This window comes from Rhinopithecus roxellana, chromosome 15 (genome assembly GCF_007565055.1).
Source record: "Rhinopithecus roxellana isolate Shanxi Qingling chromosome 15, ASM756505v1, whole genome shotgun sequence".
Lineage (NCBI taxonomy): Eukaryota > Metazoa > Chordata > Mammalia > Primates > Cercopithecidae > Rhinopithecus > Rhinopithecus roxellana.
In genome coordinates this window covers 119,685,383-119,701,214 of record NC_044563.1, presented here as the reverse complement: position 1 = coordinate 119,701,214, position 15,832 = coordinate 119,685,383, and the positions used below count along the sequence as shown (strand labels likewise).

Below are 15,832 nucleotides of genomic sequence, written 5' to 3'. Positions count from 1 at the left end.
AACATGCTTACAATAGTCATATATTTGGTGTTATTTCTATTATTTTACATTTTTTTCTCTTTACCTTTGTTTACTTTTTCTCCTTTTCTGCTGTGGATTGTATATCTATTTTAGTGTTTTACCATCTACTTTTAAATGCGTAATTAAGTGTAAAACTTTCTAATAAATTCTTAAAGTATTCAGTACTGAAGACAGTATGAATTTTAACACACCATATCTAATTGAATTATTGCTGTTTAGATTTTCAGCTTAAACAGAACATTTTACAGTCAATATTTAAGTTACTTAAATTTAAGTTAAATTTCACCCTAAAATTATTTGTTAATTTGGGGTTCACTATTGTTTTAGGTGTTCATTACTTTCTCTGGCTTTACTTTTTGTAGAAGTACATGTTTCAATATTGCTTCTATTGAGGTTGTATGTGAGTGGTGAATTCTGATGGTCTTTGGGTTCCTGAAGTATCTTTTTATTGCTTTCATTATTGAATATTTTAGATGGCAATAAAGTTTAACAATTATTTTTCCTCATCAATTTGAATATATTATTTTACTGTCCTCTGACATCTAGTGTTGTGAATGAGAAGTCTGCTGTCAACATGGTGATTATTTTGGTAGAAAATCTGATGTTTTATCTGGTAACTTTGAAGATTTTCCTCTTTAATGTGGATATTGACTAGCTTTGCTATAGTGTGATTAGATGTGAAACTGAATTTACTTTTGTTTATTATTTTTGGTACTTTGCAGATGCTTTTCATCCAAGAACTCTTCATTCTCCAATTCTGGAAAATTCCTGAATTAGTTTTTCAAATTTCACTTCTCTGTCATTCTCTGTTTTATACTTCTAGAAATCCTTTTAGAAATAGGATAGAGTATCTGAAACTATTGTCTATGTCTCCTAACGTAACCAATTTATCATGTCTTCTTCAATCATATCTAATGTATATTTTGTCTATCAATTTTTTCATTTAAAGCCTACATTTTTCATTTCTGACATTACTTTCAACTAAAACTGTATTATCTCTCCCTGTTTCTCCTCCGGAAGTTCTTGTTATTTTGTACTGAACGTTATTCCTTCATGTATCTGTTCAAGGAAACTAAAATAGTTTAACTTTTTTGTCAGATTTTTCTATAAAATTAACAACAAACTAATTGACTAGCTGTTTCGTCTGATGATTTTGTTAGTTTTCTTTTTTGGATTAGTTTTCTTTTCCCATTTATTTTGGATTTTGGATTCTATGTTCATCTTGAGCAGTATTTTCCCTCCATAGACCTCTGTACTGTCCCTTCCATATCTATGTACATATGGTATTTATAATGCCAGTTTGGGGGTTCTGTTCTGGCGATGTTCGGATACTGCAGATCTTGTGGATAGGCAGTGAGATTCAGCATCTAAGAAGTCAGGCTATTTCTTTGTCTTTCAGCTTTCTTAAGCCTGCAGGTTTCTGTAAGGCCATAAACTCAATCAGTGATTCTGCAAGAGCTTTATTTTGTTTGTTTGTTTAGTTATTTGAGGCAGGGTCTCACTCCCATTGACCAGGCTGGAATACAGTGGTATGATCACGGCTCACTGCAGCCTTGATCTCCTGGGTTCAGATGATTCTCCCACTTCAGCCTCTTGAGTAGCTGGGATGACAGGCATGCACCACCAGGCCTGGCTAATTTTTTGTATTTGTAGTAGAAACAGGGTTCTTCCATGTTGCCCAGGCTGGTCTTAAACTACTGGGCTCAAGCGATCCACTTGCCTCGGCCTCCCAACGTGCTGGGAGCCACCGCGCCAGGCCTGCAACAGCTTTATTCAGTCTCCTTTTACTGGGGAGATGGAGAGCCTAACCTCAGAACTGGATTCAACAAGCAACGAGCATGGTTATAGTCCTGTGTAACATTTAGCACTACTAATTCCTTTTACTCTAAAAAAGCCATACTTCATTGCTTCCTAATTCTGGACTTATAGCTCAATCTATCTGTATTTTTGGCTCTACTTATAATTTTATTTTCTGTCCTGTTTCTGACACAATGTAATACTTACCTTGTATTTCAAGCCAGCTAAGGTTTGTGATTTCCTTTCTGTATATTTTACCTATCATTAGTATGCATTTAGATAAGAGTGGATGAATCATAATCTCCCTGGGCCATCTTTAGCGGTTTTCAGTTGTTTACAATATATTGAAAGAAAAATAAGGTGTGTACTATATGTTAGGTCCATTTAATTGTAAACAGAATTTTTGAGAAAGAATCACCATAAAATATTAATACTGATCTTCATGATGGTTTCATAGGTTTATTCACTTACTGAAAATTCATTAACTGTACTCTGAAGATTTGTGCATTTTTGTATATGATGCTACACTTCACTATTAAGGTTTAACCCCTCTAAAAAGAAAAAAAGAAAGATACACAGGTCAACATTAAGAGGCGTCACATATATGCCAAAGACCAGAGACAACTGCAAATAAAAAAGAATAATAAATGCAATTTACTGAAACATTAGACATACAAGAAACTCACAATAATACTTAAAGAGAAAATGTCACTGGACACTGCTGGAAACTATGTATCAACAGCATCTTTTTCATGAAAGAATGAATTTTCCCAGTTTAAATGAAAAAATTAAGCATTCTTTATTTTCAACAAAAAAATGTTATTTCATAGTATGCAGTTAACTACATAGACCTAATTGAAGCCTCTTTGCAGAAGAATTTTAGCTAATAAATGTGGAAGGAATAACAGAATTAGAAGAATCAGTATGCATCCCTAGTTATCCAAGCAATGATCAATGGTTAAAACTATTAGACGAAATACTGATGAGAAACGTTATATGAGGAATGAGACTGTCACTGCCTGTACACATGAATCAATGTTAGCCTCACTAAAAACAAGAAAACAACACCTGTGTGCCTCATCATACAATGTAAAATGAAGAACGCAGTGCCACTTATGAAGTATTTTTGTTGCCCCTCCACACACACACACACACAAAAATGAATGTAATTAGATCTTTGGAATTAATTTATATTTATAAGGAATGAGAGACAAAGGAACAAAAGCTTACTACCATAAGGAAGCAAGCAGATGAATATGGAATGTACATATCATTCAACAGGAAAAATGACCCCACTCCTGTAACAAACAGTGGTATTCAATGAAAGATGGAACCTGATTTAGATGTAAAAAGACTTAACGCACATAACTAAATGCAATGTTACGTCTCACTTCATTCTTTTGACCCTGATTCGAACAAACCATTGGAAAGCATTCTTTTGGAGACTGGTCAATATTGTTTTGGACTGATTCCAAGGAATTTTAATTTTGATATTTGTGATAATACATTATATTTAAGAAAATATATACTTTTAAAGAAACACATTCAGAACCATGGGTAAAATAAAATATCTGAAATGTGTTTTAACAATAAAAACAGAAAAAGGGGGAATGTTTCTAAATCTTAAAACCTTGGAATATGCAGACTCATTTTACTACTCTCTCTTCTGGATTTGTTTAAAATGTTTAATAATAGAAAGTATTAAACATTATCGAAAAAATCCTTGAAGACCACAGGCTGTTTAAATTTTCCTAGGGAACTGACTGTTCCATGCAGAGCTACAATATAGTACCCATATGTGCCCAGCAGCCATGCGTGGTTACTGTATATACTATACCACATATGGCTACTGAGCACTTGAAGTGCTGCTAGGGCAATCCTCTCTCGGCCTTGGAGGAAGATGTAACACGTAGGATGAACAGGAGCTTGATTTACGTATTTTGCCATATCAAGTTTTCAAGTACTATTTAACACATAATAGATCAATAATGGCAGAAATTTTAGAGGGCCATGTTCAGGAACTGAAAATCAGTATATAAGTATGTTCTCTCAAGTAGGTCTAGAGGGTTTAAGATATTGATTGCTTTGGTAAACTACAGCCTCATTGTTTAATTCAGTCTATGGCGATAGAGATTAAAAAAAAAACTAATAAAATTATAGTGATAGTAAAATTCAAATCCAAAGTTCTCCTATTGAAACAATCCCCTTTGTTGAAAAACATAATTAGGCCGGGCGCGGTGGCTCAAGCCTGTAATCCCAGCACTTTGGGAGGCCGAGACGGGCGGATCACGAGGTCAGGAGATCGAGACCATCCTGGCGAACACGGTGAAACCCCCGTCTCTACTAAAAAATACAAAAAACTAGCCGAGCAAGGTGGCGGGCGCCTGTAGTCCCAGCCACTTGGGAGGCTGAGGCAGGAGAATGGCGTGAACCCGGGAGGCGGAGCTTGCAGTGAGCTGAGATCCGTGCACTGCACTCCAGTCTGGGTGACAGAGCGAGACTCTGTCTCAAAAAAAAAAAAAAAAAGAAAGAAAGAAAAACATAATTAAAAGGAGCCTCAGTGGACAAATGAACTTACTAATTGTGTCAAGTGTTAACAGTGAGAGCCTTACAAAGACTTCTTCCCTGATAATATTACTAGAAACTGCAGGTGAGAAAGTTAGAAAATGTGCTTTTATAGCTCACATGAATGGACCAGAGAGAGGAAAAGTTCTGTCGAATTATCTTAAATCTCATGTGTAGAGATGGCTTTTAAAATTAAAGCTGTAAATATGTGTGGAAATACATTGGTAACAAAAATGGCAATTATTTTCTAGTCATTATACCATGCTTATTTATGTTACTAAATATTTACAAGTGAATATTTTAATTTTTAACAATAAAATAGCTTTTAATGAATCTCAAATGAAAAATAAAAGAATTTCGCTTACTGGATATAGAGAACTTTAGATGAAAATATACTTGGTTTTCTAAGAAACAAATATTTCCTACCTATATAAATCTTAATCATATATAGAATCTGAATATATATATAAAATATATATTCATTATATATACACAGATTATACATATATATTCAGAGATCCTCATAATAAACATGTCAATGAAGTTATTATTGAAATCTACTGATAACTCTGATGGGCAAGGCTCAGACTGCCCCATTAATTGCTTAAAAATGTCACATAGCTCTTTTTTAGATACTAATAATCTTATTTTACTGTCAGCGCAGCCCACCCCCTGCCCCCCACTGCCCCAGTGTACAAAACAATTATATAAGCTTGGGATTTTCTGGTTGTCCATGACTTTATTCCCATTCTGAAAGCACGGGCAACATACTTTGGGAAATATGAACACATTTTGATACAATAAAACCGGTTTCCCTTGCTTATTATACCCCTAAATTAAATAATGATGCTATAATTACATGCATGGTTCACAGCTGCCAGACACTAAATATACATGTTTCGTGTTCCTTCCCGCTCCTGACAATTGGACAGCAGTGTATGACTCACCGGTAACAGCCAAGGTATTTCTCATGAACTAAGGGCTACGGTTAACATAAAACGTAAAGGAGCTGGGTGTGGCGGTGCGTGCCTGTAATCCCAGCTACTCAAGCAGCTGAGGCAGGAGGATTGCTTGAGCCCAGGAGTTCAAATTCACCCTGGGCCATGTAGCAAAACCCCATCTCAACAAAACAACAAAATTAAATGCAAAGAAATGAGAGAAAACTTTTCTAACTCCTTCAGCTTTAAGTGAGAATTTTATGGCAGTCTATAGAGCCACAAGGGAAAGATCTAGCTTGTTGGTAATGATCAGATTTCTGGCACTCTGTACCCTCATAGCCGATGCTAGGAACACCTACTACAGTGCCTCTCCTATTGTAGGCCCTCAACTATTCAGAAAGGGTTTGATTGAGTGCTTATTATGTAACAGCTATTGTTACTACTCTCATGGGACTTACATTCCACTAGAATAAGACAACAAATATAAATGATATAGTATGTTAGAAAACAGTAGTAATATGAAAACAAATTTTTTGAGCAGGGAACCAACTATATGAATGGAATTTCTGAAAAGTTAGTTGCATAAAGTTAACTGCATTAAAGAACTATAGCCAGGCCAAATGCAATGGCTCAAGCCTGTAATCTCGTCGCTTTGGGAGGCCGAGGCAGGTGGATCACTTGAGCCCAGAAGTTTGAGACCAGCTTAAAGTTTTTAAGTGAAAAAAATGTTAAGAGGGCAATTCTATGTAAGGAAATGGGAAAGAGGAATGGCAAGGAATGATAGTGGAAGACAGGCTAGTGATATGAAAGAAGGTAGGGGTTGTTGGGGAAAAAGTTTCCATCACAGACTTTTAAATTATTTTTGTTAATGTTTGAATGATTTTCCTGTTAAAATCTATTATTTTTACAATAACATGTAAAGAGCTAAGAAAAATTTGTACTACAAAAGAAATAGATCATCATGGTGGCTTTAAAAAAAAAAACAGTTAACTAATGTACTCACAAATTATAAGCTCCCTGAGGACAAGATTTTTTATATACTAATTTTTTATATACTACACTTTATACAGGTTGAGTATCCCTTATCTGAAATGCTCAGGAACAAAGTGTTTTTGATTTTGAATTTTTTTTTTGAACTTTGAAATACAGTCATGCATCACTTAATGATGGGAATACACCCTGAGAAATGGATCATTAGGTGACTTCATCACTGTGTGAACATGAGAGTGTATTTACGCAAACCTAGATGGTATAGCCTATTGCTCCTAGGAAACAAATCTGTACAGCATGTAATTGTGCTGAATACTGTAGGCAACTGGAACACATGGTAAGTGTTTATAGACCTAAACAGATCTATGTATAGAAAATATACAGTAAAGAGAGTATAAAGATTTAAAAAATCCTATACCTGTTTAGGGCACTTACCATGAATGGAGCTTGAAAGAATGTAAGTTGCTCTGGGTGAGTCAGTGAATAAGTGGTGAATGAATGTGAAGGCCTAGGACACTATTATATATTACTGTAGACTTTATAAACACTGTGCACTTACGCTTCACTAAATTTGTTAAAAATAATTTTCTTCAATAATAAATTAACCTTAGCTTACTGTAACTTTTCACTTTATATTTTTAATTTTTTTAACTTTTTGACTTTTATAAATAGCACTTAGCTTAAAACATAAATACAAGATATGTAAAAAATTAAAAGTATAAAGTAAAAAGTGTTTTGAGCAGGGAACTAGAACTATATGAATGGAATTTCTTTTTTTTTTTTTTTTTTTTTTGAGACAGAGTCTCGCTCTGTCGCCCAGGCTGGAGTGCAGTGGCGCGATCTCGGCTCACTGCAAGCTCTGCCTCCCGGGTTTATGCCATTCTCCTGCCTCAGCCTCCCGAGTAGCTGGGACTACAGGCGCCTGCCACCTCGCCCGGCTAGTTTTTTGTATTTTTTTAGTAGAGATGGGGTTTCACCGTGTTCGCCAGGATGGTCTCGATCTCCTGACCTCATGATCCGCCCGTCTCGGCCTCCCAAAGTGCTGGGATTACAGGCTTGAGCCACCGCGCCCGGCCTATGAATGGAATTTCTGAAAAGCTAGTTGCATATAGTTAACTGCATTAAAGAACTATAGTCAGGTCAAGTGCAATAGCTCATGCCTATAATCCTAGCACTTTGGGAGGCTGAGGCAGGAGGATCACTTGAGCCCAGGCGTTTTAAACATAAATACTTTATACTTTTGAATTTGTACACATCTGTACAATGTGTTTGTCCTAAGCTAAGTGTTATTTACAAGAGTCAAAAAGTATAAAAATATTTCTATATCATTATTTTTTTAAGTTTTTTCTTTTTAAAATTTAATTTTTACAATGTAAACCTTTTTGTTAAAAATGAAGACACAAATGCACACATTAGCCTAGGCCTACCACAGGGTCAGGATCATTCTTATCAGTCTTCCACCTTCATATCTTATGCCACTGGAAGGTCTTTAGGGGCAGTAACAGGCATGGAGCTGTCATCTCCTATGGTTACAATGCCTTCTTCTGGAATACCTCCTGAAGGACCTGCCTGAGGCTAACAGTTAACTTTCTGAAGAATATAATTAGAAGGAGTACACTCTGAAATAATGATAAAAGGTATTATATAGTAAATAAAGCATGAACAGTTATCCTTATCAAGTATTATGTGCTATATATAATTATATGTGCTTTACTTTTATGTAACTGGCAGTGCAGATTTGTTTACGCTAGCATCACTACAAACACACAAATAATGTGTGTGCTAAAATGTTACACTGAACAAAAGATGTCACCAGGCAATATGACTTTTTCAGCCCCGTTATAATCTTATGGAACCACGGTAGTATGTGCAATCTGTCATTGACAGAAACATCGTTAGGCAGTGCATGACTATTTGCACATACACAAATGAACTCTTGGGGATGGGACCCAAGTTGAAACACCAAATTCACTTATGTTTCATATACATTTTATACAAATACCCTGAAGGTAGTTTTATATAATATTTTAAAGAATTTTGTGTGTGAAGCAAAGTTTGCACACACTGAACCATCAGAAGGCAAAGGTGACACTATCTTGGCCACCCATGTGGACCAAAATATGACAATATGTGGTATCATATTGAAAATCAAAAAGGTTCAGATTTGGGGGTGTTTTAGATTTTTGGATTAGGGATGTTTGGATGCTCAACCTGTATGTAGTTTATTGTACAATAAATATTAGAACAGGTAAGGTAAAAGAACTGCATGGTTTGTATAAATTTGTGCTAAAAGTTACACTTTCAAATACTGTATCCCTAAGATTCTTATGTTTGCATAAGAAGAGTCTGTATTTTCTATTACAAGTTGTTTCATGCCAAATCTTTTGATTTTTCACATAGATAATACAATCTAACTCTACTGATCTTAAACTATAAATAGGTCACTTTGAGATGAAAATTTCAGAATCTCTTATATCAGGTGGTGATAAGGTTTAGATTCCAAGATCTAAAATTAGTCTAGTACCTTGATTTGTAGCTTTGCTTCTGGCAGTCGACCTTTCCATGAGGCTACAAATTTAAGGCTATCCACAGGACGACCCACTGCCCTGTAAAGGTAAAGCATCAACGTCACAAATCAATAATCCTTAGGAATTAAAATATGAAGAGTAACTGAAGATATAGTCCTATTTATTTAAAATTAAAATATTTATCACGTGTAAATAATAATACCATTAAACTATGCATAATATGTTAGAGTTCACACTAAATTTTCAAAGTTAACTGTTATATGTCAGTCTCCTCTTTGATGCTATAAGTTCCTTAAGGATAAATCCTTTCTTTTTTTCATTTTTAAATCCTGTTTTGACCATTACCCTCAAATGCAGGCACACGATGGGTGTTCAATAAATGTTTATTAGCCGAACTGAAATTTGATGTTTTATAATATCCTGAAGCAATACAAACTGAAATATTCCTGAGAGTTACTAAACAACTAAATTTTGTTGAGGATATTTTTAACAATGTCCCTTTTATTATATTCCAACTTGTTAAAAATTATATATGATATGATAATCTGAGTGTGGTATGAAAAGGAGCTTGATCTTAATCATCAAGTCCTGTTCTCCACCAAGGAGCCAAGTCAACACTGTCCAGTAGAATTTTCTGCAAAGATAAAAATATTTTCATGCAGTCCAAAATGGTAGCCACAAGCCATGTGGATACCGAGCACTTTAAATGTGGTTAGAGTTACTGAAAAACTGAATTTTAAATCTGATTCTTACTTAATAATTCATTTACATAGGTCCATGTGACTTCTGGCTACCACAGTGGACAGCAAAGGTTTAGATAAATAATCAAAATTATAAAAGTTACATTTTATCTTTTTAAATTCAAATAAAACACATCATTAAAAGCAATAGTTTTTTAAGCTAAAGGTTAACTGTATGATTTAAAGTAGAGTATAAGAAAATAACAGAACTGTCTGTGTTTCAATCATAAATTTATTTCTTGACAATCAAGGGCAGTGTAATAGGAAGTCAATAAAGCAAAATTAATTACCCTCAGGGACAAATAAAGTATTTCATTTTAATTACCTTGCAGTTTCCTGGCGAAGTGCATTAAGAAATGTGTCTGGATGGAAAAGTTCTGATAGGTCAAGCGTTTCAGAGAGAAGAGCCTGTTTTTCAGCTTTATCTACCCAGTTCTAGAGGGGGGGAAATATAAACATATAAATACACACACACTTAAAAGATAAGTCAATTAAAGACTTAAGTCATTTTCAATGAGAAAGTTATTCAGTTTCCAAATACTCTGAAATGGTATCTAGAAAATATACATAAAATATTTCCATTTTACATTGTAAAGTCTGGCATTGTAATTTGGCATAATATCCATCCATCTTAAATAAGATTCCTTGCACAACTGTTTGTTGGTAAAAAATCTGCTCAAAATAAAAAGTCCAAAAGGTGAAATTAACCTAATGTACAGCATCCCATTTTGGGTCAGCACTTCTAGTGTGCTGACGAAATACTGAGCATCCAGGCCTAACTAAAAAGTTCTCCTGACAATGCAAACTGAATTAGGGTTCCAGCTCCAGATTTGATGGTGAATTTGCCATCTTACTGAATCAAGTATTACAGTGGAGGGCAATGTCCAAGAAGAAATAATTTTGTGTTAAAAGATGTTTTTAAATAATCAACTCATACTCCATTTGGAGAAATACATATCAATAGAAAGTACATTTCATAAGTATTTTTTTAAATTGCCATTTGGAACAAATAACAAAAACAACAGAAAGTCTGTGTAACACCTACTATATGCTTTCCATGTATCAACCAAGTTTACACCTCCCATGACCCTGCAAGTTGTTATTAGTATCTCCACTTTACAAATGAGGAAGTGGAGGCACAGTGAGGTTAAGGGTCTTGCCCAAGGTCAAATAAGGTGCTGGAACCAGGAAGTAAACTCAGGTAGTTTTAAGTGACTTGTTTCTCTCTAATATTTCCTGCAGGTGATAATATCCTTTAAGAGATAGCTTACTAATGATTTCTGAATCAGTCTATTAGTTCAGCTGGTACACAGAGATGGTGTTACAGTAATGTCAGCTATTAAAAACTTAGAGAATCCTCATTTACTCAGTAATTCATTTTCCATGATTTATAAACAGCTGAGGAAAAATTTGTGTTGATTTAATTTATTACTGTCATAGAAAGGATGTGTTTCATGTACTGTAACACCCTATTATTTACCCAAGCATTTACATCTCTTAGCCAGGTCTAGAGGAAATTAAAACCTCTAAAGCTGTGTTTGCATTAACATCTTAATGCATTTGAATAGTACTCAGAAATGTTCCTATGTTCCTCTACCAATGAATAATATGTTTTGTATAAACAGAAAAGACTTTTGAAAGATCTTCTTAGCAAAGCATAATTATTTCTCTTGGATATATCCTTTACAATGATAGCATTCATAAAGTATCTATTTTCAATTAAATAATATACATAGCATATTTATTCCCTATCAAATAATTTTTATTAAATTATCTGCTAATTTCTTTCATTAGCTAAACATAATAAATTATACTTAACTGTATCTTTATTATAGTTTATATTTATTCCTGTTATTTTATAACAGTTATTTTAAAACAGTCATTTAATAAGTATTTCCAACTATACTACTATTTCATTAATACAGTAAAATTAATTTTGAATTCAAATGTCCTGAAGAGTTGTTGCCAGTAATGAATGTGTGTGTATATATATATATATATATATATATATTATATATATGCTCAAACTAACATGGCTGATAATCAGATTTTCACTTGTTTGAATAATATAATTAGTCAAGAAGGGAAAGCTCTTTTAGTAAAAATGTCATTAATCCAAGGAAAAAATAACTTGTTAATCTATTAAGCTTAAAGGTAGACTAATGCAAAGGCATTATTTAATGAGATAAAGTTTAAATAACAAAGATTATTTTAGCATGTATAATATCTTTGAACAGCAAACTTCACAGTGCAGAAACGATAAGCACATTTTTTTCTCTTAACCACATTTATACTCATAAGCATGAAAATAAAGCAGTAGCATTATCTTTATAACCAGAAATATGCACACATAACTTGGGCTTTGAACAAAGTCGTAAGCATACTAGCTGGCGAATACTTTTCATAAATGTTCTTTACTTCACTCTAAGTTATGGGCCATGCATCTTTTAAAGGATTAGGTTTGAGATTAAACATAAAACCTCTAGTCCCTTCTATGATTATGAGACTATATACCCATAATTCTTCAAATAGCATATAACAGATGTAACATGGAAATAAGTGAATAAATAGCTAATAGAATTGAACAGCTAAATGGGATAGGCAATTTATCAAATATTATACACGCACAAACACTTAGAATCACAGGCAGTAAAACTTCTAAACTAGAATGAATGATAAAGATTATCTAGTTTGCCTCCATTATTATAACATAAATCATTTTCAAAGGTGATATGATATTGCAATATTTTATTTTTTAAATGTTGATTATGTAGTAGGATTTATGAATTCAAATTACATTCATTTACTCAGAAGCATTTACTGAATGCAAACAGCTTATTTAGTTAGAGGAGATGAGACATACAAAGATAGCTGTGAAAAATGATAATAACTGGAAAACTATGTAAGAAACAAATAGTATGTTATGAGAGTTCCACTCCTTTATGGACCAAAATATACAGAATTTTGAAGGTAAAAGGCTATCCTTCTAGAATATTATCTAGGTAACTTATCAGTAAATTGTAATACAAGCAGGTATCATTTTTACATAGGCAAGAGTTCAGAAAACATACACGTCTGTATCTCTTTCTAAAAAAAAAAAACAATGTTTTCCATATCTTTTACATATGAATTAACACCAATATTTTTAGGGATATAGAAGTCAGAGGCTAATCCTATTGGCTATAAGCAATGAAATCAGTTAAATATGGAATTAAATCTACATAATTATTGTGACAAAATTAAATGCGCATGAAAGCAATTTTATGAAAATCCCAAAGGGCCAAAAGCATGAGATCAAAAAAAAAAAAAAAAAAAAAAAAAAAAAAATTAAGTGATTCAAATGTATCAGTGATACCCTATGGAGGAAAAATTCCTTTCAAGTTTTTGTACACATTTATGAAATGTATACCCACATACCAGGAAGAAACTGAGTCTCTGATCGTAATCGAGTAAAACTGTTAGAATTTAACATATTATAAGGTCACTGAGGAATAAAAACATTATTCAATCAATTATGCTGGGGAAAAATTATTGTTTGGAAAAAAATTCAATCTTCAGTTCACATTCTAACCTAAAACTGTGCTAGTTAACATTCATAGTAAAATTTTATTCCATAAATTAATGGAGGAAAAAAAAATTCACATAAAAAAAGGGGTGAGATTATACATCTGATTACAGAATGGTGGACTTTCATTAAAAAGATAAAAGAAATATAGGTTATATTATGCAAGATTTTATATCTATATATATACACCATTAAAACTAAATAGGGAAAACACATTTACCACAAATATGAAAATGAGTTAATAACATTAAGAAAATTATGTAAACAATTTGTTTACATAATTATAGAAACAAGATGTCATCTTCAATAGTTATGTAAAACTGAGATAGGTTTTTAGTCCAACAGAATAGCAGGAGAAATGATAATGATTAAATGTTGCTAAGGGTTGCAACATGGATAAAAGTTTGCTAGGAGTATATACTGGTACACCGTGATAAAACAATGTAATAAAATGTGTTAAAGCTTTAAAATATATGAGCCCTGGCCGGGCAGCGGTGGCTCATGTCTGTAATCCCAGCACTCTGGGAAGTGAAAGTTAGTAGATCGTGAGGTCAACAGATCTAGACCATCCTGGGCAACATGGCAAAACCCCGTCTCTACTAAAAATACAAAAATTAGCCGGGCGTGGTGTCATGCGCCTGTAGTCCCAGCTACTTGGGAGACAGAGGCAGGAGAATCGCTTGAACCCGGGAGGCGGAGGTTGCAGTGAGCCGAGATCATGCCACTGCACCCCAGTCTGGTGACAGAGCAAGACTCCGTCTGAAAAAAAAAAAAAAAAAAAAAAAAAATACAAGCCCTTTTACTCAGTAACTCCTTTCTTGGAATGCAAATTAAGGGAATAATCAAGACATTATTATACATGGCTTGCTCATGTAAAATTATAACAAATTAGAAGCATAAATAGAAATTAGCTGATTAAATTATGGCATATCACTACAAAATTACACAGCCGATAAAAACTGGTATTGGAAACATATTAAATATCATTGGAAAATGTTTAGGACCTAATGTATTTATCAGAATGCAAAAATGTATAAACAGTATGAACTTAATTATATAAAAACATTATTTCAACACATACAAAATATATGGGAAAAACTTAAAAATATTCCAGTGGGTCTGTTTAGCCTATAGCCTATTAACGACTATCTTCATTCACATAGAATTGCAATTCTGTATTGTAAAAGGCAACGCATTTATAAACTGATGCCATTTCACTTTGTTTTAACGCACTGTGTTCCTTGGCAAAAGTGTTTTAATGCAAATAAGTAATTTAAGCAATCATTCTTCTCCGTGTGACATGTCCACATTTTAATGTACTGTGTTTTAATTTTTATTCAATTAAATTAATTTCCAGCTTTGGCCGGGCGAGGTGGCTCAAGCCTGTAATCCCAGCACTTTGGGAGGCCGAGACGGGCGGATCACGAGGTCAGGAGATCGAGACCCTCCTGGCTAACACGGTGAAACCCCGTCTCTACTAAAAATACAATAAACTAGCCGGGCGCGGTGGCGGGCGCCTGTAGTCCCAGCTACTCGGAGGCTGAGGCGGGAGAATGGTGGGAACCCGGGAGGCGGAGCTTGCAGTGAGCCGAGATCGCGCCACTGCACTCCAGCCTGGGCGATACAGCGAGACTCCGTCTCAAAAAAAAAAAAATAAAATAAAATAAATAAATAAATAAATAAATTTCCAGCTTTATTTCTGGTATCTTCTTTGACCCATGGGTTATTTACAGGTATGTGTTTTATTTCCAACTATTTTCGGATTTTTGTAAATCCGAAATAGTTTTGTAAATAAATAAATAAATAAATCTTTGTTATTGATTTCTAACTTAATTCCATTGTGGCGAGAAAGCATACTTTGTGTGGTTTGAATTCTGTCAGATTTATTTAGACTAGCTTTATGGCACAGAATGAGATCTACCACCATAAACATCCTGTGCGCACTTGAAAAGAATGTGTGTTCTGCTTTTGTTAGATAATGTTCTACAAATATTAATTTAGCTAATAGTGTCACTCAGGTCTTTTACATCTTTACTGATCTGCTATCTATCCTTTCAGTTATTGAGAGGCGTATGTTGAAATCTCCAACTTTAATTCTGGATTTATCTACTTCTCTTTGCAGTTCTCAGTTTTTTGCTTCATTTATTTTGAAACTGTTATTAGGTGTGTACAAGTTTGGTTTTGTTATGTCCTTTTGATGACTTGATCTCTTTATCATTATAAAATCATCTTTGTTATCTCTGGCTAGAAACTTTGCTGGGATACCTATTTTGCTCAATACTTAATATAGCTACACCAGCTTTCTTTTGGCTAGTGTTAGCATAATACATCTTTTTCTATCATTTTCCTGTTAACTTACTTGTGCATTTATATATATTTTTTTAATTAATTAATTTTTTATTATACTTTAAGTTCTAGAGTACATGTGCATAACGTGCAGGTTTGTTACATATGTATACTTGTGCCATGTTGGTGTGCTGCACCCATCAACTCGTCAGCACCCATCAATTCGTCATTTATATCAGGTATAACTCCCAAAGCAATCCCTCCCCCCCCCTCCCCATGATAGGGCCCGATGTGTGATGTTCCCCTTCCCGAGTCCAAGTGATGTCATTGTTCAGTTCCCACCTATGAGTGAGAACATGCGGTGTTTGGTTTTCTGTTCTTGTGATAGTTTGCTAAGAATGA

At 33.9% G+C, this 15,832-nt stretch overlaps 1 protein-coding gene across 1 annotated transcript in view; it reads right to left on the bottom strand.

Moving 5' to 3' along the window:
• DYNC2H1 (dynein cytoplasmic 2 heavy chain 1) overlaps positions 1-15,832 on the bottom strand; it is a 385,005-nt gene that overhangs the window by 15,074 nt on the left and 354,099 nt on the right. Inside the window, exons 86-87 of the mRNA XM_030918805.1 lie at positions 9,905-10,014; positions 8,836-8,917 (exon numbers count right to left, since the gene is read on the bottom strand). Coding sequence (XP_030774665.1) covers positions 8,836-8,917; positions 9,905-10,014 — 192 coding nt within the window. The remainder of the gene's footprint in view (positions 1-8,835; positions 8,918-9,904; positions 10,015-15,832) is intronic.